The 26,112-nt window shown below is 36.8% G+C and overlaps 1 protein-coding gene across 2 annotated transcripts in view; it reads right to left on the bottom strand.

Moving 5' to 3' along the window:
• The window catches only part of DTWD2 (DTW domain containing 2), a 108,212-nt gene that overhangs the window by 37,600 nt on the left and 44,500 nt on the right, over positions 1 to 26,112 (bottom strand). Inside the window, exon 5 of one of the 2 annotated variants that reach the window (XM_005890850.3) lies at positions 4,373 to 4,501. The exons of the other annotated variant lie outside the window; for it this stretch is intronic. Coding sequence (XP_005890912.1) covers positions 4,373 to 4,501 — 129 coding nt within the window. The remainder of the gene's footprint in view (positions 1 to 4,372; positions 4,502 to 26,112) is intronic. 2 annotated transcript variants of the gene reach the window in all.

The raw sequence follows: 26,112 nt of genomic DNA, 5'->3' as shown, positions 1-26,112 counted from the left end.
AGGTATGGCCATATAACTTGACATGGTTAACAAAATATGAGCATGAATAGTGTGCATCATCTCTGGACAGGTGCTTTAAAAGTGGTTAATGATTCCCCACGTCCTCTCACTCCTTCCTTGATAAAAGTAGAATGATGTGTCTAGATGGTGCATCCATCAGCCTGCATCCCTAAGTATTATTAGTAGAGGTCCCACTGGAAACCCCACTGTACAGAGTGCATTATGCCATTCTGATTTTGGAGTTTAAGTACTGATAAAATCACCAGCTGTGTTTCCGGATAAATTAGGTAATATCTATTTGCCTCACTTTCTTTATCTGTAAAGTGAGGAAAGGAGCCTGGTAGGCTGTAGTCCATGGGGTCGAAGAGTCGGACACGACTGAGAGACTTCACTTTCACTTTTCACTTTCATGCATTGGAGAAGGAAATGGCAACCCACTCCGGTGTCCTTGCCTGGAGCATCCCAGGGACGGGGGAGCCTGGTGGGCTGCCGTCTATGGGGTCGCACAGAGTTGGACACGACTAAAGCGACTTTGCAGCAGCAGCAAAGTCCATCTTACACGGTTATTACTATGGTGGGCTATAATGATACATTTGAAGTGCTTAGCATACAACTTGATATAAAGGATCATTTTTCTCTATACATTCATAAGATTATATCTGAGGCAATGTGAAGCTATATGAGAGGTTTACTTGTTCAGAAGAACAAAAAAATCCTCTAGTTACAAAAGTAGCTAATTTTGAAAAGTTTATTTGGGGAAAAATCAGGGTTCTGTAAACCCCTTGTCTATAGATGCAAAGTAACAGTTTCAAAAGACCATTATAACTAGCTTCTGATGATGGAGTAGAACTAAGGCATTTTGGCTACAGCACAAAGGCTTGCCCCATCTAGTTATAAAAGTTCATAAGGCTTCCAAGGTATGAAAAACCCTGGTACATATTACAATAGCAGAATGAAAGTCACCAACTTTCAGTTCAATTTTTCTGTCAATCTACAGATAAGAACATGAGAGACAAGGAAAGGCAAAACAATGAAATCTTCTTGAAGAGTCTGGTGTCAGGCATTTAACATAAAGTATCCCTATGTTATGCTTCTCATAACAATATTATGAGGTAACTATTTCTCATATATTACACATAAGAAAGCAGCCACAAAGAGATTACATGAATTGCCTTCTGGTAAAAACTGATGATGACAAGTGACAAAATTCTAATTCAAACTTGCTTCAAAACTTGTATCATGCTATTTCCCAATGTCTGAAAACTGCTCAAGAATAAAGGAAAAGAATGAGTCAACAGACTAAGAAGGCCATTCTATGCCAAGTGCTTTATTTTGAGAAGCCCCACCTCTACAGAATAAAGCCAGCTGAAAAACAGTCATTTTTCTCCCCTCATCATCTTAAGGTTATATTAGAATACATCTAATAAAAGATTATTGGGGGGAAAAGGCATGTTATAGCTTTCCTTCCCAGGAAAGAAAGAAAACACCTATTTCTGAGCAGATGTTAATTGTGTTTCTCAGAAGCATGCACCAATTTTTTTTTTTTTTTTTTTACTGCAGCTAGATTTAAACAGGATGACTTGGAGTTCTCCCACTAAGAAAGCTAATTGTCAGCCAGATGCAATAATAAGCAACTTGGGATGTCTCATTATGCTTTTTTTCTGCTCATGCTCCTGCTGTTCATCTTATCAGAACCTCCCAAATAACATACCTGACTATCAAACATCCTTTTTCTACTCCTGGTCACTACCACTAACGCAAGTGACCAAAGCAAAAAGAATGAGAACTTAATGACCTCACTATTGCTTTGGGACCTTATGTTCAGCTTGACCCTTTCTGTAAGGTGGGGCTTCTTAAAGAGATGGGAATACCAGACCACCTGACCTGCCTCTTGAGAAACCTATATGCAGGTCAGGAAGCAACAGTTAGAACTGGACATGGAACAACAGACTGGTTCCAAATAGGAAAAGGAGTACATCAAGGCTGTATATTGTCACCCTGCTTATTTAACTTCTATGCAGAGTACATCATGAGAAACGCTGGGCTGGAAGAAGCACAGCTGGAATCAAGATTGCTGGAAGAAATATCAATAACCTCAGATATGCGGATGACACCACCCTTAGAAAGTGAAGAAGAACTAAGGAGCCTCTTGATGAAAGTGAAAGAGGAGAGTGAAAAAGTTGGCTTAAAGCTCAACATTCAGAAAATTAAGATCATGGCATCCGGTTCCATCACTTCACGGCAAATAGATGGGCGAACAGTAGAAACAGTGGCTGACTTTATTTTTCTGGGCTCCAAAATCACTGCAGATGGTGATTTGCAGCCATGAAATTAAAAGACGCTTACTCCTTGGAAGGAAAGTTATGACCAACCTAGACAGCATATTAAAAAGCAGAGACGTTACTTTGTCAACAAAGGTCCATCTAGTCAAGGCTATAGTTTTTCCAGTAGTCATGTATGGGTGTGAGAGTTGGACTATAAAGAAAGCTGAGTGCTGAAGAATTGATGCTTTTGAATTGTGGTGTTGGAGAAGACTCTTGAGAGTCCCTTGGACTGCAAGGAAATCAAACCAGTCCATCCTAAAGGAGATCAGTCCTGGGTGTTCATTGGAAGGACTAATGTTGAAGCTGAAACTCCCAATACTTTGGCCACCTGATGCGAAGAGCTGACTCATTTGAAAAGACCCTGATGCTGGGAAAGATTGAGGGGAGGAGGTGAAGGGAACGACAGAGGATGAGATGGTTGGATGGCATCACTGACTCAATGGACATGAGTTTGGGTGAACTCTGGGAGTTGGTGATGGACAGGGAGGCCTGGCGTGCTGCGATTCATGGGGTCGCAAAGAGTTGGACACGATTGAGTGACTGAAGTGATGTCTGATGTTGGCTGATCCTAGGGTTTTACCTCAACAAAAAGGAAAATACAGAGACTGTACAAAAAGCAAGCCTAAACAACAGTCTTGAGCTTCATCTCTCCTTTAAGATACCTAAGTATAGTGTTATTTTCTTCTCAAGAACATACAGAGATGATGGCTAATAAACAAAGCTGACAGATAAGTACGGGGGAATATTAAGTGTGTTTTGCTGATGTGAGGTACATTGGAATAGGTGATAAAGTTAAGGGAGAGGGAAAAATGTCTGAGAATACTCCCTGGTCAATTGGACGAAGGATTTAGGATCCCGCATGAATTTTTTTCCTCAAAGGAGAGAAAGAGAAGTTGTCAAGACCCCCAAATTAACTCTACTCACACAGATTCACACAAAAAGAGTCTATTCACGATAGCCTACTTCTTCCAAAAGAAGAAAGTCTCCAATCCTGACACAGGACATGGCTTAGGGTGGGGGAGAAGAAAGGGCAACTCAATGCTTCTTCTAGCATTCTTTAACTCTCCTCACCCTGCAGGTCTTTCATTCTTTTTTCTTTCTTGGTAACTAATCCAGTAATTCTGAGCTGAGCTGTTATCCATTATTAGAATTTCCTTCATGGCTAAGGCATACTTTTATAATAGAAACCATGATGTATGAGAGAGAGAGGAAAAAGGCAGAAGAGAAAATATTATGTGTGTATGTGTTGTGTGTGTGTGTGAGAAGAGGGAGTTACAAAACTTTATTTAGTTATGCTCATTATCCTCTGACTTTTCTTCTGGAGTCAAATTTATCAAAAATTTTCACTAATTAAAAAAAATCTAACAATTCAGTTTTATTTTGGTATTTTTTTCTTGTCATAAGTGTAAAGTTTCTTACATGTTCTAAAAGAATGAGATAGTGAGCTTACTAAAATGTTATTATTTACTAATGATTATGAATTATATATGAAATCATCAGGCTTTCATGGAAATTAAGTAAAATGTTGATTACAGGTTATAACCTTTTCATATTCAGTAGGCTTTTTTCTCAAAAAAAATTGTATCTTTTTATACTCTAAGCAACATTAATAAGATAAACAGAAAGTTGATATTTCTCCTCAAATAAAAGTACCAATGGAAAAAATGTTGCCGTAAAATGTTCTTTTAATTAAAAAGAAAAAAGTCGAGTACAAGAGAACACAAATACTAAGAAATACAGAATGCTGAAATATCTAGCCAAGAAAAAACTGTATTTAATGTTATGCTACTTAAAAACAACTTAGCATATTACAAATGCTGTTTGCACAGCCTAGAATGAATATTTAAATAATCCAATCTGGAATGCTAAACTAACAGAAAAACACCAGAGGAGAAATGAAGGTTTTAAAAGTACATACATTTCTATCACAGACATAGGCTACTTGTCACTTGAGCTACAAATTTAACAAGTTATGCATTTTTAAATTTGCCAGACAAAAATCTAACCAAACACCTACTTTCAAAGTATGTAACTTTCCAAAGACATACCTCTTGTATGTAGTTATTTTTCTCCAAGATAGAAAGAGCAACAGCTGCACACTCCAGTGTAGAAAGGCACCTATTAGTTGGTTGCGCCCGAATTACATACTGACTAGAAATGCTAGTTTTTAATTGCACCTAAAACCAAAAACAGAATAGAATACAGTTTTCGTTTTAGGTTTAAAACATAAGGTCTGTATTTTAAATACTAATTACTCTAATTTCCTTCCAAAATCACCAGTTTATAAATATTAAATATATCAATATCTTCTGTATATAAATCTTTTTATTAGTTTTGTTAAAAGAAGCAAGAAGATAGTTACGCATCTAATAAAGAAGATACATTCAAAATATATACAAATTCCTACAAATCAAAAATAATAGGACTAATAACCCCCTCCCAGTGGGTAGAAGAGTAAACAGACACATCACAAAAGAATATATATACAAGTACAAATAGGTACATGTAAAGGGGCTCAACATGATTTAATATAAATTAAAATCACAATAACATGTCATACTCGTTACTGTTATTGTTGCTTTTAGTCATTAAATTGTGTCCAACTCTTTTGCGACCACATGGACTATAGTCCGCCAGGATCCACTGTCCACGGGATTTCCAAGGCAAGAATACTGGGGTGCCTTAACATTTCCTCCTCCAGGGGATCTTCCCAACCCAGGGACTGAACCTGTGTCTCCTGCATTAGCAGGCAGATTCTCTTCCACTGAACCACCAGAGAAGCCCCCTTTCACACCCATTAGAACAGTTAAAATAAAAAAGACTAACACCACCAAATCGTGATGCAGCAAATGAAACTCTTATACATTGAATTAGGAGTGAAAATGGTTTAATCACTCTGGAGAATTGACAACTGGGATTTTTTGTTTTACAGTTATTTCTTCCATTATTTTTTTAAATGTCTTTGAGGTCTCCTGTTGTATCTTTTTTAAACAATATATATTTTTTTGATTGTGTTAGGTCTGTTGTTACTTTTTCTCTAGCTGCAGAGAGTGGGGCCTATTCCCTAATTTCACTGCAAAGGCTTCTCACTGTGCTGGCTTCTCTTGTTGCAGAGCATATGCTCTAGGCACACAGGCTTCAGTAGTTGTGACACGTGGGCTCAGTAGTTGTGGTCAAGGCATGACTTGGTTGATCCACAGCACGTGGAATCTTCCCAGACAAGGAGCTGAACCCATGTCCTCTGCACTGGCAGGCAAATTTCCAGCCCCTATACCACCAGGGAAGTCCCTTCCATTATTTTTTAAACTGGTAAATGTATGTCTATGTGGATGTGAATGCATATAAACATACAGACATATACATACATATCTTCTTTTTAGATAAAAGTAGTAGCATACTACAAATACTTTTCTCCATCAAGATAATATTCTAGCTGAGACAGAGTCATACATGAGAAAAGCAATAGAAAAATGAATGTCAGAATTTTGGCTCTTTAATTACATGAAACTCCAGTATTATCCTATACTCATAAAGCTATATCCCAAGTCCATACTCTGACCAAAATCATATGTAAGAAAAGGTGATGAGAAATATGGTTCTTTCACTCTTCTTTTTGTAAAGAATTCTCTACAACTTGTTTCCTTTCCTTCCCCAAAAAGAGATAAAGGAGAGAGAGGGAAGGGAGAGAAGTGGGGAAATAAAGTGAGAAATAAAGTGGGTAGAGATTCACTACAGAATGTATGTGATTTTGAAATATATATTTGACTAATTATGCTTTAGATATGATCATGTTAAAATTACTTCACATTTTAACCAAAGGACAGGATAAAAAACAGATACAGGGAGGGAAAGAAAATGAAGAAAAAAATGGTTGAGAAACATCTATAATTATAAAAGAAAGCCTATGATTAAATAGCTGTATAAAAAATTCATAATGTTGATTAACTGTAATTACTAACAGCTTTGATTATTTCATCAGGTCAATGTAGTAAAACAAAGTAAAGCCAACTACTGCTTTCAGTACTCATTTCCAAGACATCAGTGGAGGAGTTTATAACAGACATCTGATTAAAACAAAACCTATGGGAAATGTGCAAAATTCACAGTTAAATTTTGTTTATTGGAATTAATTTTATCTTTGAAATAAAATGGGGGGGGAGTTTTATTTCTTACTATGGCTCACATGGCTGTATGAAAACAGAATCTAAAATCTGTCATTTGTTAAAAGATTTCAGAATATCCTTCACAAATCATCTCTCCAGGGATTAGCCAGTAACTGGATATATTAAAAGAGTATACATAACTACTATCTGTTATATTAGTAGCATTTATGTTATTAAAACATGTTAAAATGCCCTCACAGCTCTTCTTTTTATACTTATGTGCTATATCACCTTCAACACATGCTTAATTCAATGAGTAAATGAGCAAAGCCAAAAAGAAAACCTGTTGACCCATCTTCTTGAGAAATCACAAGCATCATAATAATTTTTAGAAACTGCCTCATCTGCATGAATAAGAGGTCAAGAAAATTCATGGAAAAATTAGCTATTGTAAGAAAGAAAAAAATTAACATATAATAAAAGTATGTTATGTAGAAAGTAAAACTACTAAAGGGATCAAGATTACTGTATCAAAGTTGACAATAATTAATTAATTTGTTATGTCATTTAGTTTTTCAGTTCCTGCTCACCTGATAAAAAATCAGATAGCGAGACATGATGGTATTAAAACCTATGTTTAGTGATGAATCCCAAGATCATATAATATGTATACAATTATAATTCTATATTAATTATATGTCATTATGATTGATGTGTATATTATATATCATATATCATGTGTGATTATTATGAACAATATTCATTTTCAATTTTTGGAAGCCATGTTTATGCAAAGAATGTTTCACTAATTTTGATCTTGGAAGTTGGTTGTCCAGGGGTAGAAGCTGTCTAAGGACTCTTAATATGACTTCTTTAGGAACAGGAGTATCACTGGCTGGTTTAGAATTCTACTGGTACAGGTTGTAAGCCTATCACTTCCACTTTAGAAACAGCCAACTTATCCAACCTTACTCCTAAGATGTAGCTTCAATCTTTTCCACTGATTCTCTGGATTAGCTATGATTTTAATTCCTTAAAATTTCCTAAAATCCTTTTTTCTCTTCCATTAAGTGTATATTTAATATGTAAGAATATTAGATAACAGCTTAACAGCTTTGATCACTGTTTAGACACCTTTTTAAAGGGTCTGTTCAAACACTTCCTTCCTAGATAGACCTTCAGTTACTTTTGTGATGTGTCATTAAAAGTGTGGGAGATGTAGTAAGTTTAGTGGTTTAGTAATGACCTTTAGGATTCAAACAGATATCCAAAGGAATAACAAGCTATGGCTTATGTTTGCATAGCACATCTTTAAACTTTTGCATAGCACATAATAACTATAAGTTATTATAATATAGTTAATTCATTGGTCAAGAAAAATAACAAAAAAAGCCCTCAAAATTAAAACAGTAATCATCTTCACACTCCTCCCAAATAACACTGTATTTTTATAATTTGATGATGATTATTTGTTATCTGTTCTCAGGCTCTTTTAAGACATTTCATTACTACATAAAACTATTCTTTTTTTAAATAAAAATTTATTTATTTTAATTAGAGGTTAATTACTTTACAATATTGTGTTGGTTTTGCCATACATCAACACGAATCCGCCACGGGTGTACACGTGTTCCCCATCCTGAACCTCCCTCCCTCCTCCCTCCCCATACCATCCCTCTGGGTCATCCCAGTGCACCAGCCCCAAGCAACCAGTATCATGCATCGAACTTGGACTGGCGATTCATTTCATATATATTATACATGTTTCAATGCCATTCTCCCAAATCATCCCACCCTCTCCCTCTCCCACAGAGTCCAAAAGACTGTTCTATACATCTGTGTCTCTTTTGCTGTCTCGCATACAGGGTTATCATTACCATCTTTCTAAATTCCATATATATGCGTTAGTATACTGTATTGGTGTTTTTCTTTCTGGCTTATTTCATTCTGTATAATAGGCTCCAGTTTCATCCACCTAATTAGAACTGATTCAAATGTATTCTCTTTAATGGCTGAGTAATACATAAAACTATTGTTTCTCACTCCATTATTAACAGTCACAAGAATTTTTAAGCACTTGATCAGCTCCCTTAAAGGTTTCTTCAGTTCAGGTGCTCAGATATGTCCAACTCTTCACAACTCCATGGACTGCAGCACGCCAGGCCTCCCTGTCCATCATCAACTCCCAGAGTTTACTCAAACTCATCTTCATTGAGTTGGTGATGCCATCCAACCATCTCATCCTCTATCATCCCCTTCTCCTCCTGCTTCAATCTTTCCCAGCATCAGGGTCTTTTCAAGTGAGTCAGTTCTTCACGTCAGGTGGCCAAAGTATTTGAGTTTCAGCTTCAACTTCAGTCCTTCCAATGAACACTCAGGACTGATCTCCTTTAGGATGGACTGGTTGGATCTCCTTGCAGTCCAAGGCACTCTCAACAGTCTTCTCCAACACCACCGTTCAAAAGCATCAATTCTTCAGCACTCAGCTTTCTTTGCCAACAAAGGTCTGTCTCGTCAAGGCTATGGTTTTTCTAGTAGTCATGTACGGATGTGAGAGTTGGACTATAAAGAAAGCTGAGCAGCGAAGAATTGATGCTTTTGACCTGTGATGTTGGATAAGACTCTTGAGAGTCCCTTGGACTGCAAGAAGATCCAACCAGTCCATCCTAAAGGAGATCAGTCCTGTGTGTTCACTGGAAGGACTGATGTTGAAGCTGAAACTCCAACACTTTGGCCACCTGATGCGAAGAGCTAATTCATTTGAAAAGACCCTGATGCTGGGAAAGATTGAAGGTAGGAGGAGAAGGGGACAACAGCGGATGAGATGGTTGGATGGCATCACTGATTCAATGGACATGAGTTTGGGTGAACTCTGGGAGTTGGTGATGGACAGGGAGGACTGGCGTGCTGTGGGTCATGGGGTTGCAAAGAGGTGTACACAACTGAGTGACTGAATTGAACTGAACAGCTTTCTTAAACCCATTGCCTTGACTAGATGGACTTTTGTTGGCAAAGTAATATCTCTGCTTTCTAATACGGTGTCTAGGTTGGTCATAGCTTTTATTCCAAGGAGCAAGTGTCTTTTGATTTTCATGGCTACAGTCACCATCTGAAGTGATTTTGGAGCCCAAAAAATAAAGTCAGCCACTGTTTCCATTGTTTCTCATCTATCTGCCATGAAGTGATGGGACAGGATGCCATGATTTTAGTTTTCTGAATGTTGACTTTTAAGCCAACTTTTTCACACTACTCTTTGACTTTCATCAAGAGGTTCTTTAGTTCTTCACTTTGTCATAAGGGTGGTATCATCTGCATATCTGAGGTCATTGATATTTCTCCCGTCAATCTTAATTCTAGCTTGTGTTTCATCCAGCCCAGTGTTTCTCATGATATACTCTGCATATAAGTTAAATAAGCAGGGTGACAATATACAGCCTTGACATACTCCTTTTCCTATTTGGAACCAGTGTGTTGTTCCATGTCCAGTTCTAATTGTTGTTTCCTGACCTGCATACAAGTTTCTCAAGAGGCAAGTCAGGTGGTTTGGTATTCCCATCTCTTTCAGAATTTTCCACAGTTTATTGTGATCCACACAGTCAAAGGCTTTGGCATAGTCAATAAAGCAGAAATAGATGTTTTTCTGGAACTCTCTTGCTTTTTCGATGATCCAACTGATGTTGGCAATTTGATCTCTGGTTCCTCTGTCTTTTCTAAATCCAGCTTGAACATCTGGAAGTTCACAGTTCACGTATTGCTGAAGCCTGGCTTGGAGAATTTTGAGCATTACTTTACTAGCATATGAGATGAGTGCAATTGTGCAGTAGTTTGAGCATTCTTTGGCATTGCCTTTCTTTGGGATTGGAATTAAAACTGACCTTTTCCAGTCCTGTGGCCACTGCTGAGTTTCCAAATTTTCTGGCATACTGAGGGCAGCACTTCACAGAAGCACTATAAAGCTGCACTTCTAAAGGTTTCTAGAAAAATCAATCTATTTTGTAGGCTTTCTGAAACAATCCTAGTTTAGAACAAGCTGAAATAAACATTTTAGTGATATTCTGAATTCCTTACCAATGGAAGACACACATAAAAACCTTCCTTTCTGAAGCACCCTTCTTCTATGATCTTTCATAAACAGGATTCATTACCTGAGCTTAGGACCTGCCCTTTGAAGGCAAGGTGCTAATGTTTTCTTCTGGTCCCAATCCTTCAACCCACTTCATTCCTTTCATTTCCTCAGTTTAGTTCAACACTATGTTCTAATAGTGATAAGGGTCCAGCTTTGACATCAGAGTTGTCAGTATGAACACAGACTTAGCCACTTACATGCACAGTGTCATGCACTTGGACAATAATTGCTTTTCTAGAAAATGTACATGTATTGTCTCATTCAATTCTCACTAAGACCTTATGAATTATCTCAATTTTACAGATGAGGAAAATAAAGTACACTGAGGTGAAGTAACTTACCCGAGGTTCCAAAATCAATCATGGTAAAACAGATAAATGAATTTATAAAGTCTTATTCAAGACCCTGAGCTCTTTATAACTAGGTTAATAATTAAATGGATGAATTCTTCAGCAAATCCCAACAAACAAAACAAAGCTATTCTGATGAAAAGCAAGACTGAGGCACTCCTGAAGAATTTTAGGGTTCTTATGAACAACTTAAAAAAAAAAAACAGTACAAGGGAGGAGTCTTCTCAACAATGAAAGTTTCTCAATAAATATCAATCTATGGTCTTGCTCCAGCCTCATCACACTATGAAGTCTGTATACTTTTCCTAAAACTTAAGATTCCAAGCATATTAAAAAGACATATATATTAAAAAGACATATATAAAAGACAGAATATTAAAAAGCAGAGACATTACTTTGCCAACAAAGGCCCATCTAGTCAAAGCTATGCTTTTTCCAGTAGTCATGTATGGATGTGAGAGTTAGACTATAAAGAAAGCTGAGCGCCGAAGAATTGCTGCTTTTGAACTGTGGTGTTGGAGAAGACTCTTGAGAGTCCCCTGGACTGCAAGGAGATCCAACCAGTTCACCCTAAAGGAGATCAGTCCTGAATACTCACTGGAAGGACTGATGCTGAAGATGAAACTTCAATACTTTGGCAACCTGATGCAAAGAACTGAACTATTTGAAAAGACCCTGATGCTGGGAAAGATCACGGGCAGGAGGAGAAGGGGATGACAGGATGAGATGGTTGGATGGCATCACCGACTCAATGGACATGAGTGTGAGTAAACTCCGGGAGTTGGTGATGGACAGGGAGGCCTGGCGTGCTGCAGTCCACGGGGTAGCAAAAAGTAGGACACGACAGAGTGACTGAATTGAACTGAATTGAAAGATTCCAAGGTTAATGCTAAAATTCAGAAAACTTGATAAAAATAAATTTAAAGGGAGCATTGCTGCTGCTAAGTCACTTCAGTCGTGTCCGACTCTGTGTGATCCCATAGATGGAAGCCAACCAGGCTCCCCCATCCCTGGGATTCTCCAGGCAAGAGTACTGGACTGGGTTGCCATTTCCTTCTCCAATACATGAAAGTAAAAAGTGAAAGTGAAGTCGCTCAGCCGTGTCCAACTCTTAGCGACCCTATGGACTGCAGCCTACCAGGCTCTGCCGCCCATGGGATTTTCCAGGCAAGGGTACTGGAGTGGGGTGCCACTGCCTTCTCCAAAAGGGAGCATTCGTTATAGATAAAATGATAATGCTACTTCTAAAACACATTATTGTTTAATTTTTTTTTCTGAGTTGACCAGAGAAAATTCACTTCTTAAGTTTCCATGGCAAAGCACAATTCCAAAATTACTAAAAAACTTGTAGAACACATCAGTTTTTAAATTTAGTGCTTTCTTATATATTAAAGTGATAATAAAGTTACACCACGCTTCTTCAACATACAAAAACTTTGATGTTAAAATGCAAACATACAATTCAGAAGTCTAAAAATTAAGCACTTAAAAATTTCAAATTAAAGCAAATCCAAATAATGATACAAATTTAAAATTTTGTTCAGTGACATATTTAGTCATATATATGTCATTTATATATTTCATTTATATTATATATTTATTTATAGTATATTTTTATATAAATATAATATATATATATATTTAGTCACTTAGACATATCTTGACTAGTGCTTTTTCCTAATAATACAAATATTTAATCTACCATTGTTTTTTATATAACTCCAAGTAATGTATATCTGAAGTCACTGAGAACTATGGGTACAGAAACATCTAGAGAAAGAAAATAAAAACATAGATTCATGAGATCACAGAATAGGAAGTTATTGTTATAAGTCATATAGTCCATCTCCTTATTCTAAGATACAATTATTCTTTTAAAACATTAGATTGACAGAATTAATGTAAACTTTAAAATAATACTGAAATATAATTTATCTTAAATAAAAATGTTTTATCTGAGTTTCAAAGCCTCCTCTTAAAAAAAAAAAAGAATTAATAGAGGCACAAAAACACTTTTCTACAACCTTGAATTAAAATTGATGGTTACAGTCTAGCATATGAAAGCAACCTAGATGCCCATCGACGGATAAACGGATAAGGAAGCTGTTGTACACATATACAATGGAACATTACTTAGCCATAAAAAGGAACAAATGTGAATCAGCTGAACTGAGGTAGATGAACCTAGAGCCTGTCATACAGAGTGAAATAAGTCAGAAAGAGAAAAACAAATTTTGTATATTAATGCATATATATTGAATCTAGAAAAACAGTACTGATGAACTTATCTGCAGGCAAGAATAGAGATGCAGACACAGAGAATGGACTTGTGGACATGAGGGAAGGAGAGGGTGGGACAAACTGAGAAAACAGCACTGACATGAATACACTACCATGTGTCCAACAGACAGCTGGTGGGAAGCTGCTGTGGAGCACAGGGAGCCCAGCCTGGCGCTCTGTGACAGCCTAGAGGGGACGGATGGGCAGCGAGAGGAAGAGACGAGAGGGAGGGGATATGCGTATAGTTATGACTAATTCATGCTGTTGTACAGCAGAAACCAACACAACATTGTAAAGAATTAGCCACCAATTAAAAATAAACTTTTAAGAACTATAAAAAGAAATGATTGGTTACAATAACTCTTTAGAAGACTACAGTAAATTAACAAAATATTATATCATTAAACAGGCCAGAAGAATGTCACTACAGATTACAAGCTTTAGCATTACTTTCTGCTGCCCAAATACCTATTTTTTCCAGCAATACCTAATGGAGACAAGTCTCTTCGTTGAGCAATGCTATAGAAACTAACTTTTGGAATATCTCCTAAAAAGGAAATTGTCCAACCTAAACATATTCATTTATTCATACTGTGCTTACATCAATTTATATCATTTATTAGGAAACAGAACAGAAACTGATTTAGGATATTAGAAATTGATTTCCTAGTCTCACCTAAGTAATAACCAATTTTATAATGTCTTGCGAGTGAAACATTTTTTTAACCAAAGATAAATTTCATTTAACAAAGCTGTCATGGCTTCATAAACAGCTACTGGAAAATGAATCATAAATTAGCCTAGGTGTAAAATAAAGCACATATTATGCAATTACCTCGTAAGTTCAACCTGTCACATAAAACTTTTATTTTAAAATTTACTGAGTTAAACTGTACACTTTTTCATTTTATTAAAAACACTTTTCTATAACCTTGAATTAAAATAATGTGCATGAATGGAGAGGTAGAAAAATACCACACTAAAAGCTTAAGACAGGAAATTAGACTTATATAATTTAACTCTACATAATAGTATGACCTCAAACTAGATTTAAACTCTGAGAGTCTAAAACTTAACAATCTTACAGAATAATTGTGCTTTATGGCACTAAAACATGTGAAGTGTTCAGCAATGCCTGCCATATAGTAAGCACTTGATTAGAGACAAAGATGTTATGAGGGTGGTACTGACGCTACTGATGTTAACAAGGGTAGTGCTAGTGATGATTCACAATGCTTTCTTCACAAGTTAATAAGTGTGAAGCAACTCAGCTTTACTGCAATAAAGCCAGATGAGTAGTTTGATCAACAGTGTAGGATAAGATAAAACTTATTAGCAGAATGTCAACTTTTACAAGATGGAAGAAGAAAAGGTATTGAAGAGGCAGAGAAAAAGCAGTCTTAGAAGCAAAAGAAAGAACCAGAAGAGAACTTCATTGAATAACAGAGAAGAACAAGTTACTGACAAAGAATTAATTATCAAAAGATAACCCAGTCAAAAAGTGGGTAGAAGCACTGAATGGATGGTTTTCTAAACAAGACATACAGATGGCTAACAGGTACATGAAAAGATGTTCAACACTGCTAATTATTAGAGAAATGAAAATAAAAACCACAATGACATTTCACCTCACACTTGTCAGGATGCCTATCATTAAAAAGTCTACAAATAACAAATGTTGGCCAGGATGGGAAGAAAAGGAAACACTTGTGCACTGTCAGTGAGAATGTAAATTGGTGCCGTCACTGTGCAAAACAGTATGGAAAATCCTCAATAAACTAAAAAACAGAACTATCATACGATCCAGCAATTCCACTCCTGAGTATATATATTCAAAGAAGATAAAAATACTAATTTGAAAAGATACATGCACTGCACCTCAATATTCACAGCAGCATTATTCACAATAGCAAAGATATGTAAACAACCTAAGTAACCAGTATCCAACAACATATGAATGGATAAAGATGCTATAGCCAGATAGATAGATGGATACACACACACACACACACACACACACACACACACAAATATAATATTACTCAGCCATAAAAAAGAATTCTGCTACTTACAACAATGTGGACCTACGAAGTATTATTCTTTAAAAAAAAATATTTTTTAATTTATTTATTTTAATTAGAGGCTAACTACTTTACAATATTGTGGTGGTTCTCACCATACATTCACATGAATCAGCCATGGGTGTACATGTGTCCCCCTGACCCTGAACCCCCTCCCACCTCCCCCTGTCCCATCCCTCTGGGTTGTCCCAGTGCACTGGCTTTGAGTGCCCTGTTTCATGCATAGAACTTAGACTGGTCATCTATTTCATATATGGCAATATACATGTTTCAATGCTATTCTCTTAAATCATCCCACCCTCGCTTTCTCCCACAAAGTCCAAAAGTCTGTTCTTTATAACTGTGTCTCTTTTGCTGTCTTGCATATAGAGCTGTTGTTACCATCTTTCTAAATGTCATATATATGTATTAATACCCAGTATTGGTATTTTTCTTTCTGACTTACTTCACTCTGTATAACAGGCTCCAGTTTCATCCACCTTATTAGAACTTATTCAAATGTGTTCTTTTGAATAGCTGAATAATATTCCATTGTGTATATGTACCACGGCTTTCTTATCCATTCATCTGCTGATGGACATCCAGGTTGCTTCCATATCCTAGCTATTGTAAACAGTGCTTCAGTGAACATTGGAGCACACGTGTCTCTTTCAATTCTGGTTTCCTTGGTGCGTATCCCCAGCGGTGGGATTGCTGGGTCATATGGCAGTTCTGTTCTGTTTTTTAAGGAATCTCACACTGTTCTCCATAGTGGCTATACTAGTTTACATTCCCACCAACAGTGTAAGAGGGTTCCCTTTTTCTACACCCTCTCCAGCATTTATTGCTTGTAGACTTTTGGATCACAGCCATTCTGACTGGTGTGAAATGGTACCTCATTGTGGTTTTGATTTGCATTTCTCTGATAATGAGTGCAGTTACTCCTTGGAAGGAAAGTTATGACCAACCTAGATAGCATATTCAAAAGCAGAGACATTACTTTGCCAACAAAGGTTCGTCTAGTCAAGGCTATGGTTTTTCCTGTGGTCATGTATGGATGTGAGAGTTGGACTGTGAAGAAGCCTGAGCGCCGAAGAATTGATGCTTTTGAACTGTGGTGTTGGAGAAGACTCTTGAGAGTCCCTTGGACTGCAAGGAGATCCAACCAGTCCATTCTGAAGGAGATCAGCCCTGGGATTTCTTTGGAGGGAATGATGCTAAAGCTGAAACTCCAGTACTTTGGCCACCTCACGCAAAGAGTTGACTCATTAGAAAAGACTCTGATGCTGGGAGGGATTGGGGGCAGGAGGAGAAGGGGACAACAGAGGATGAGATGGCTGGATGGCATCACTGACTCGATGGACGTGAGTCTGGGTGAACTCCAGGAGTTGGTGATGGACAGGGAGGCCTGGCGTGCTGCGATTCATGGGGTCGCAAAGAGTCGGACACAACTGAGTGACTGATCTGATCTGATCTGATCTGATGAGTGATATTGACCATCTTTTCATGTGTTTGTTAGCCACCTGTACGTCTTCTTTGGAGAAATGTCTGTTTAGTTCTTTGGTCCACTTTTTAATTTGGTTGTTTGTTTTTCTGGAATTGAGCTGCATGAGCTGCTTGTATATTTTTGAGATTAATTCTTTGTCCGTTGCTTCGTTTGCTGTTATTTTCTCCCATTCTGAAGGCCGGCTTTTCATCTTGCTTATAGTTTCCTTTGGTGTGCAGAAGCTTTTAATTCTAATTAGGTCCTGTTTGTTTATTTTTGCTTTTATTTCCATTATTCTGGGAGGTGGGTCATAGAGGACCCTGCTGTGATTTATGTCAGAGAGTGTTTTGCCTATGTTTTCCTCTAGGAGTTTTATAGTTTCTGGTCTTACATTTAGATCTTTAATCCATTTTGAGTTTATTTTTGTGTATGGTGTTAGAAAGTGTTCTAGTTTCATTCTTCTGCAAGTGGTTGACCAGTTTTCCCAGCACCATTTGTTAAAGATATTGTCTTTTCTCCATTGTATATTCTTGCTTCTTTTGTCAAAGATGAGGTGTCCATGGGTGTGTGGATTTATCTCTGGGCTTTCTATTTTGTTCCAGTGATCTATATTTCTATCTTTGTTGCCACCTCTTCTTAATATCTTCTGCTTCTGTTAGGTCCATACCATCTGTCTTTTATTGCACCCATCTTTGCATGAAATGTTTCCTTGGTATCTCTAGTTTTCTTGAAGAGATCTCTACTCTTTCCCATTTTATTGTTTTCCTCTATTTCTTTGCATTGATCACTGAGGAAGGCTTCCCTCATAGCTCCCAGAATGGCTATCCCTCCAGTATTCTGCTGTGGTGAATTCCACAGACAGAGGAGCCTGGGGAACTATAGTCCATGGGGTCATAAAAAGTCAAACAGGACTGAGGGACTTTCACTTCCACTTTCTTCTGGTAGAAGTATTTAAAACTTTAGCCAATCCTGAGATGTTTGTTCTCTTATTACTGAATACTAAAAGTTCTTTACATATTATGAATACAGCTCTTTTTTCCAACCTATTCTTTGCAAATATTTTCTCTCAGTCTGTGGTTTTTCTTTTCATTCTCTTAACAGTGACTTTTGAAAAGCAGAAGCTTTTATTCTGAGGAAAGTACAAGACAATCATCTGTTCTTTTATAGATAGTGCTTTGGCTGAAATCTTGAGCACACCTAAGATAATAAAGAAAATTCCTCCCAGGGCTATGGCCCTTTTCTGACAGTTACCTCCCTGCATTAACACGCCTCAAATAAAAATGAGTAAGCAAAAAAAGGAAAGAACAGAAACTAGCACAGCACCCATGCAAAGCTATTGCCAGAAAATTAAGGAAAAAAATGAATAGGAAAAACAAATGACAAAGAAAGCATAATTTAACATTGTTAATAAATTACATACATCCATACCTAAGAAGTGAGGCAGTTAAAATAAATACAGAAGCTATTTACCTATAGATACAAGTAAGTCCTAAAATAACTTGTTAAATGAAAAAAGCAAGGATCAGAGCAGCAGGTATCTACCACATATTGAGGAAAGGGGGGATTTAGTTGTATATAAATAAAATAATCTGGAAAAATACACAAGAACTTGATATATTGGTTACCTCTGAGAATGGTAAAAGGGTATATGGGGTAGAGAGGCAGGAGGAAGACTTTTTACTCTAAACTCTTTCATATCTTTTAAACTTTCAGCCATGTGAATATATTACTTTTGTAAAAAATTAAAGTCCTAAACATGAATTATAATTATATTCTTTTTAACAATTATTTAATTACTGTGATGCAAGAAAGTGATTAAATCATTGCTAAGACTAAAATGTATCCCTTAAAAAACACAATTTTTCCAGAAAGAATTAAGAACTTAACTCAGTTGTCTATTGAAACTCAAGATCCTCTAGCTTCAGAAATATATTCTACATTTTATTACTATCTGGTAATCTGAAGCAAAGTTATTAACTATGAAAAAAGTAAATTATTTGGGCAAGCCCTAGTTATCCAATGACATTATACGTATTATCAGTAAATAATACTTAGTAGGTACACACTATAAGCCAGGAGCTATGCTAAATGCTTTGTGTGTGTTATCTCATTTGAATGTCACAACAATATATTATGTAAATGATATTATTATTTCTATTTTCCAAATGAAGACTCTAAGAGCAGAGGTAACCTGTCATGTGAAATGGTAAGTAAGTTGTGAAGCCAAGTATAAAGCCAGGCAGTCTGATGTCAAGAGTCTGGGATGATATATGCCATGGGGCCTGTGCCACATATTCCATTAAACAAGGTACTATAAATTTCTAAGAAGACAGCCTTGTATCTACTCTTCAGTAATTCATATTTTATAAACTCTAAAGTTGTTAGATTTTGAATTAATTATTTTAAATTTCTATGTGTCTTTGAAAACTGGTGGACCTCACTTTTTACGTAGAATGTAATCCTTAGGATATAAATTACAGCAAGTCATAAAATGCAAAATCCCAATTTCACAAGTTTTTAGCCTTAATTACATGAATTACCTTCCTTAATTCATATGCCAAATGAAGGCATAGGAAGAAAGTGTTTTTTAAAATGTATATAGTATATTATTATTATCCGCAATTTGTATGGAAATACAAAAAACCTCAAATAGCCAAAGCAATATTAAGAAAGAAGAATGGAACTGGAGGAATCAACCTGCCTGACTTCAGACTATACTACAAAGCTACAGTCATCAAGACAGTATGGTACTGGCACAAAGACAGAAATATAGATCAAAGGAACAAAATAGAAAGCCCAGACATAAATCCACACACCCATGGACACCTCATCTTTGACAAAAGAAGCAAGAATATACAATGGAGAAAAAAATCTCTTTAACAAGTGGTGCTGGGAAAACTGGTCAACCACTTGCAGAAGAATGAAACTAGAACACTTTCTAAGACCATACACAAAAATAAACTCAAAATGGATTAAAGATCTAAATGTAAGACCAGAAACTATAAAACTCCTAGAGGAAAACATAGGCAAAATACTCTCTGACATAAATCACAGCAGGGTCCTCTATGACCCACCTCCCAGAACAATGGAAATAAAAGCAAAAATAAACAAATGGGACCTAATTAGAATTAAAAGCTTCTGCACACCAAAGGAAACTATAAGCAAGATGAAAAGCTGGCCTTCAGAATGGGAGAAAATAACAGCAAACGAAGCAACGGACAAAGAATTAATCTCAAAAATATACAAGCAGCTCATGCAGCTCAATTTCAGAAAAATAAACAACCAAATTAAAAAGTGGACCAAAGAACTAAACAGACATTTCTCCAAAGAAGACATGCAGATGGCTAACAAACACATGAAAAGATGCTCAACATCACTCATTATCAGAGAAATGCAAATCAAAACCACTATGAGGTACCAGTTCACGCCAGTCAGAATGGCTGCGATCCAAAAGTCTACAAGCAATAAATGCTGGAGAGGGTGTGGAGAAAAGGGAACCCTCTTACACTGTTGGTGGGAATGCAAACTAGTACAGCCACTATGGAGAATAGTGTGGAGATTCCTTAAAAAACTGGAAATAGAACTGCCATACGACCCAGCAATGCCACTGCTGGGCATACACACTGAGGAAACCAGAATTGAAAGAGACACGTGTATCCCAATGTTCATCACAGCACTGTTTATAATAGCCAGGACATGGAAGCAACCTAGATGTCCATCAGCAGATGAATGGATAAGAAAGCTGTGGTACATATACACAATGGAATATTACTCAGCCATTAAAAAGAATACAATTTGAATCAGTTCTAATAAGGTGGATGAAACTGGAGCCTGATATACAGAATGAAGTAAGCCAGAAGGAAAACACCAATACAGTATACTAATGCATATATATGGAATTTAGATAGTAACAATAACCCTGTATGCGAGATAGCAAAAGAGACACAGATGTATAGAACAGTCTTTTGGACTCTGTGGGAGAGGGTGAGGGTGGGATGATTTGGCAGAATGGCATAGAAACATATATATTATCATATGTGAAACGAATGGGCAGTCAGGTTCAATGCAGGATACAGGATGCTTGGGGATGGTGTACTGGGATGATCCAGAGGGATGAGATGGGGAAGGAGGTGGGAGGGGGTTCAAGATGTTCCCCCATGTGGGGGAACATGTTCACCCATGGTGGATTCCTGTCAATGTATGGCAAAACCAGTACAATATTGTAAAGTAAAAAATAAATAAAATAAAGTTGCTAAGAGAGTAGATCTTAAGAATTCTAATCACAAGAAAAAAATTCTGTACCTGTGTAGAGGAATAGATATTAACTAGACTTACTGTGGACAGCTCTTTGCAATATATACAAATATTGAATCATTATGCTATACACCTGAAACTAATATAACAAACATGTCAATTACACCTCAATAAAAAACATTTTAAGGATAACAATGAATTTTAATTAGGCAACAAATTAGATGTAACATCAGAGAAGGCAATGGCACCTCACTCCATTACTCTTGCCTGGAAAATCCCATGGACGGAGGAGGCTGGTAGGCTGCAGTCCGTGGGGTCGCTAAGAGTCGGACATGACTGAAGCGACTTAGCAGCAGCAGCAGCAGCAATAGCTCTATATATACACAAGACAAAGTTTTTACGAAAATGTCTTAGCCAGTGAGTCCTCCCAACAGTGCTCTGACTATCAAGTGAGAAATCAAGCTTTAGTGAAAGTTTTAAAGGCAATAAAGCAAGAATATGCAAACACTCCCTGAAAATAAGTTTATGAAGAAAGCCAGAAGCCTCTACAAACATTTCCATGTTCACCTTAGATTTATTCCTAGCAAATGTCAAGAGTCTCCTGTGTAAAATTCTTCTGAGGGGAGAGATATTCATTCATTGCCAAATGGCCTGGATATATTAGAAATTCAGATTAAAGGGAGGCCAAGTTAATGTCTGCATTGGGCTCCCCAGGTGGCTCAGTGGTAAAGAATCTGCCTGCAAACACAGTAGATGCAGGAGACACAGGATCAATCTCTGGGTCGGGAAGAGCCCCTGAAGGAGGAAATATCGACCTACTACAGTATTCTTGTCTGTAAAATCCCAAGGCAGAGGAACCTGGCACGCTACAGTCCCCGGGGTCACAAAAGAATCAGACACAACTGACCACAGCAAGTTAGTGTCTGATTTACAATTCTTTCATTCCACTATTAGGCAAGTATGAAGTCCACCTGTGTATTTGGGAAAAGACCAATACTTTGGATGTTAATTCTTATTTCTGTTTTCTTGTCATTTTTTTCTTTCTTGTATTTAAAGCAAAAAATGTATACTACTACAGAAACTAAGCAGATCAACTAAACTAAGAATAATAGCTAAGACTGCTGCTGCTGCTGTTAAGTCGCTTCAGTCATGAGACATTTATCTTACAGAAGATTTTCTGCTAGTCACAAGGAGCTGATGTCACCATGTAGGGATCTAGTGCTTTTCTAGATATGAAGAGATGCAAGGATTGGGCTCATAAAATCAGTTCCTGAAAATATCTAACTATCTAAAGACCTGTCTCACCAGTTTTCCTGCCATTCCTGTTATCCACCCTGAACTCCCCTCAGGGCGCATTGAAGGTCAACAGCTGCAGTAAAACAGGATTCAGTCCCCACAGAGAGAGACAGCAAATGCCCTTGGCAAGCACCAATTTGTCACTGAGAGGATGCCCCTCAAGGTCATAAACCCTACCATAGTTTGGGAGGCTTTTCATGACCATTTTGTCCCATGATGCTAAGAAAGCTCATTCCTAGGTCTGGAGAAGATTTTGCTGATAGGTCACTCAATGTGCTATTACTGGACTAGGCCTTAATAGTCAAAGATCTCTGGACACCTGCCCTCTAGTTATGGTCCAGGAGAATATTCCCTTTTATCACATCTTCCTGTATCTGCTGCTGCTGCTGCTAAGTTGCTTCAGTTGCGTCCGACTCTGTGCGACCCCATAGACAGCAGCCCACCAGGCTCCCCCGTCCCTGGGATTCTCCAGGCAAGAACACTGGAGTGGGTTGCCATTTCCTTCTCCAATGCATGAAAGTGAAAAGGGAAAGTGAAGTCGCCCAGTCGTGTCCGACTCTTAGCAACCCCATGGACTGCAGCCTACCAGGCTCCTCCCTCCATGGGATTTTCCAGGCAAGAGTGCTGGAGTGGGGTGCCATTGCCTTCTCCGAATAGCTAAGACAAACTGATGCAAAAAGCAGGTATGTAGGTGTATGTATACTGAGGTGGTGGTAAAAGAAATGACAAATAAATTACATTTAGAAATAAAACCTAATTACCTTTAACTACATTATTCAGAGATTATTTTAAACTACATCTCTTACTGACAAGAGATGATATACGTTTTCCTTTTTCATTTTTACTTTTCACTTGGTGAACTAGACTGCAAGAAAGAATTATTAAACTATTTATATAGAGCAGTAGCTTTGAATGAACCAAGAAACGTATAAATAAGCATGCTTTTACAAGTAAACAACTGCTGTATAGTAGACTGTAGTTATCTTAAGGGCTTTTGTTCTGCCCATTCATGATTTCAAATCATCCTGCTGATAGCAACACCCCAAGTTCCCTAAGGAATTTATTCCTAATTCCTGTGGTACTTCTGTCAATAATGGTACCACCATCCACAACAACTCCAATGAAAGAACAACTCAGGATTCTACTCTGGGAAAGATAATTTATCTTTCTATTATAATAAATAAAACCAGGGGAGACCACTTCCCACACACATCTTCCAGTGGCAGGGAGGAAGCTCATTCATAACAAGAGAAAAATCAGAACACAAAGGGAAGCAAACTCTCAAAAGATGCTTCAGCACCAGATTCAGCTAAGTCAGAACCCATTCCCATCTATTCGGAGTTTCCCAGTAACATGACTTATATACTTTCTTTTGTTTAGCTTGAGTTGGATTTCTGTCATCCATGAGAAAGACACGTTACATACAATTTACTTGTATCATATATTAAAGCAAGGCCCCTAGGAAAGTCCACTATATAATAAAATAAATTTTCTTTCAGAAAAGCTGAGGAATAAAGTTAATAATTAAGTAAAAATCATCACATATACAGGAAATGTTTTTAAGAAATGGGAGAAATACTAAAAACAAGTGAATTTTTTAATGTTACAGAAGACAGTTCAGACCTTACTATATAATCATTATAATTACCAATATCATTTTATAACTATATATGTGTCTGAGGATATGTGTATAGTAACATTTAAAAATCAATCCACTTTTCAATTCATATCACCTATTTCTGTTTGTATATATTCATGTCTATATACATACATCACTTCATGGCAAACAGATAGGGAAACAGTGGAAACAGTGGCTGACTTTATTTTTCTGGGCTCCAAAATCACTGCAGATGGTGATTACAGCCATGAAATTAAAAGACACATACTCCTTGGAAGGAAAGTTATGACCAACCTAGACAGCATATTAAAAAGCAGAGACATCACTTTGTCAACAAAGGTCTAAGTCAAGGCTATGGTTTTTCCAGTGGTCATGTATGGATGTGAGAGTTGGACTAGAAAGAAAGCTGAGCGCAGAAGAATTGATGCTTTTGAATGGTGGTATTGGAGAAGACTCTTGAGAGTCCCTTGGACTGCAAGGACATCCAACCAGTCTATCCTAAAGGAGATCAGTACTGGGTGTTCACTGGAAGGACTGATGTTGAAGGTGAAACTCCAATACTTTGGCCACCTGATGCAAAGAGCTGACTCATTTGAAAAGACCCTGATGCTGGGAAAGATTGAGGGCAGGAGGAGAAAAGGACGACAGAGGATGAGATGGCTGGATGGCATCACCGACACAATGGACATGGGTTTGGGTGGACTCCGGGAGTTGGTGATGGACAGGGAGGCCTGGCATGCTGCTGTTCATGGGGTCGCAAAGAGTCGGACACAACTGAGTGACTGAACTGAACATATACAAAGTATATACTTATATACTGTATATATACCATATATAATTTATGTACAAAATATATTTATATGTTTTAAAAAGAGTAAATATACAATTTCATTGGATCTTTTTGCAACAACGTCTAGAAATGTATCTTTTCTAAGTCATACTCATATATTGGGGCTGAATACTATGATACTCTAAAAAGCAATGCATACTATTGTTTTTACAATGATTCATATTTCCAAAATACATTAAGATGAAACTTCTCAAGATATATAAAATGAGTTTTTATAAATTATGTCATGTTTTAAATTATTATTTTTATTTCCAGCAAAAATATTTAGGAAAAAATCATCTTTCTGGTCTAGAGCTAGCAAAATTTCAGTTCCAAAAAGTAAAACTGGAATATCTATTCCTTACTCTCAAAAGGTTTAGAAAAACATAATTATATAGAGACAGAGTGATATATGGCATAAAGTTAACAGCTGAGGGTACTTGAGGGAACTTTGTACTATTTGTGAAATTTTTCTTTAAGTTTGAAGTTATTTCAGCATCAAAGTTCACAACTTTGTATCTTGTCTATCATATGATTATTAGAGTAAGTGATGATGGCATTAAAATTACATTCTATTTTGTGAACTTTGGTTTTATATTGATGACCCATTTTTGAGATTTCTGCCTTTAACTTATTAATTTCTAAGAACTCCAAGTTTATGAAGCCTTTTGCTGATTCATACTCAAGAGCCATTTGCCTTTTCACTTTAGTTTATGGTGATATTTTCCCCCATGTTAAACCTATCTGATGTTTCTTTTAGCCATTTTCTCCTATGTTCTGGTTGTGAGATACCCATTTAAAGGTTTAATATATAATCTACCTACATTTGCTTCTAGTTTGGAAAAACAAGAAGAGAAAAAGATGATAGAAAAGTATGGCGTAGTAGGACTAGGAAAATTAATTTACCTATTTCCTTATCTGCTACTAAATTTAAAAGAGAAAAACAGTTTTGGTTTATTTTCATTTTTAAAATAGCTTTTAATTTTTTTAATGTGACTATCTACTTCATTTCTGTGGTAGTCATGTAGTTACCACAAAATGAAAGCTTAGAGTTGCAGACATGATATAACCATGCAAAAAAGAAAAAAAAAAATCAAATATTTGCACAAATGTTTCACAAATGTAACACTTTCATCAAACTTTTTTCTTTATACTAAGAAATATCTAAATGTAATACAAACACACACTTCCCTGGTGGCTGAACAGTAAAGAATCTGCCTGCAATGCCAGAGACTTAGGTTTGATCCCTGAGTTGGGAAGATCCCCTGAAAAAGGGAATGTAAACATAAAATTTTACCTGAAATGTGCCACATTCTAACCGTATTTATGCCTTCCATGTGAACACATGGAAGTTCCTTGTGAACACAGGAACTACTTCAGAACTTA

The sequence above is a fragment of the Bos mutus genome, chromosome 7 (genome assembly GCF_027580195.1).
Source record: "Bos mutus isolate GX-2022 chromosome 7, NWIPB_WYAK_1.1, whole genome shotgun sequence".
NCBI lineage: Eukaryota > Metazoa > Chordata > Mammalia > Artiodactyla > Bovidae > Bos > Bos mutus.
This window is presented reverse-complemented; position numbering and strand designations above follow the sequence as displayed.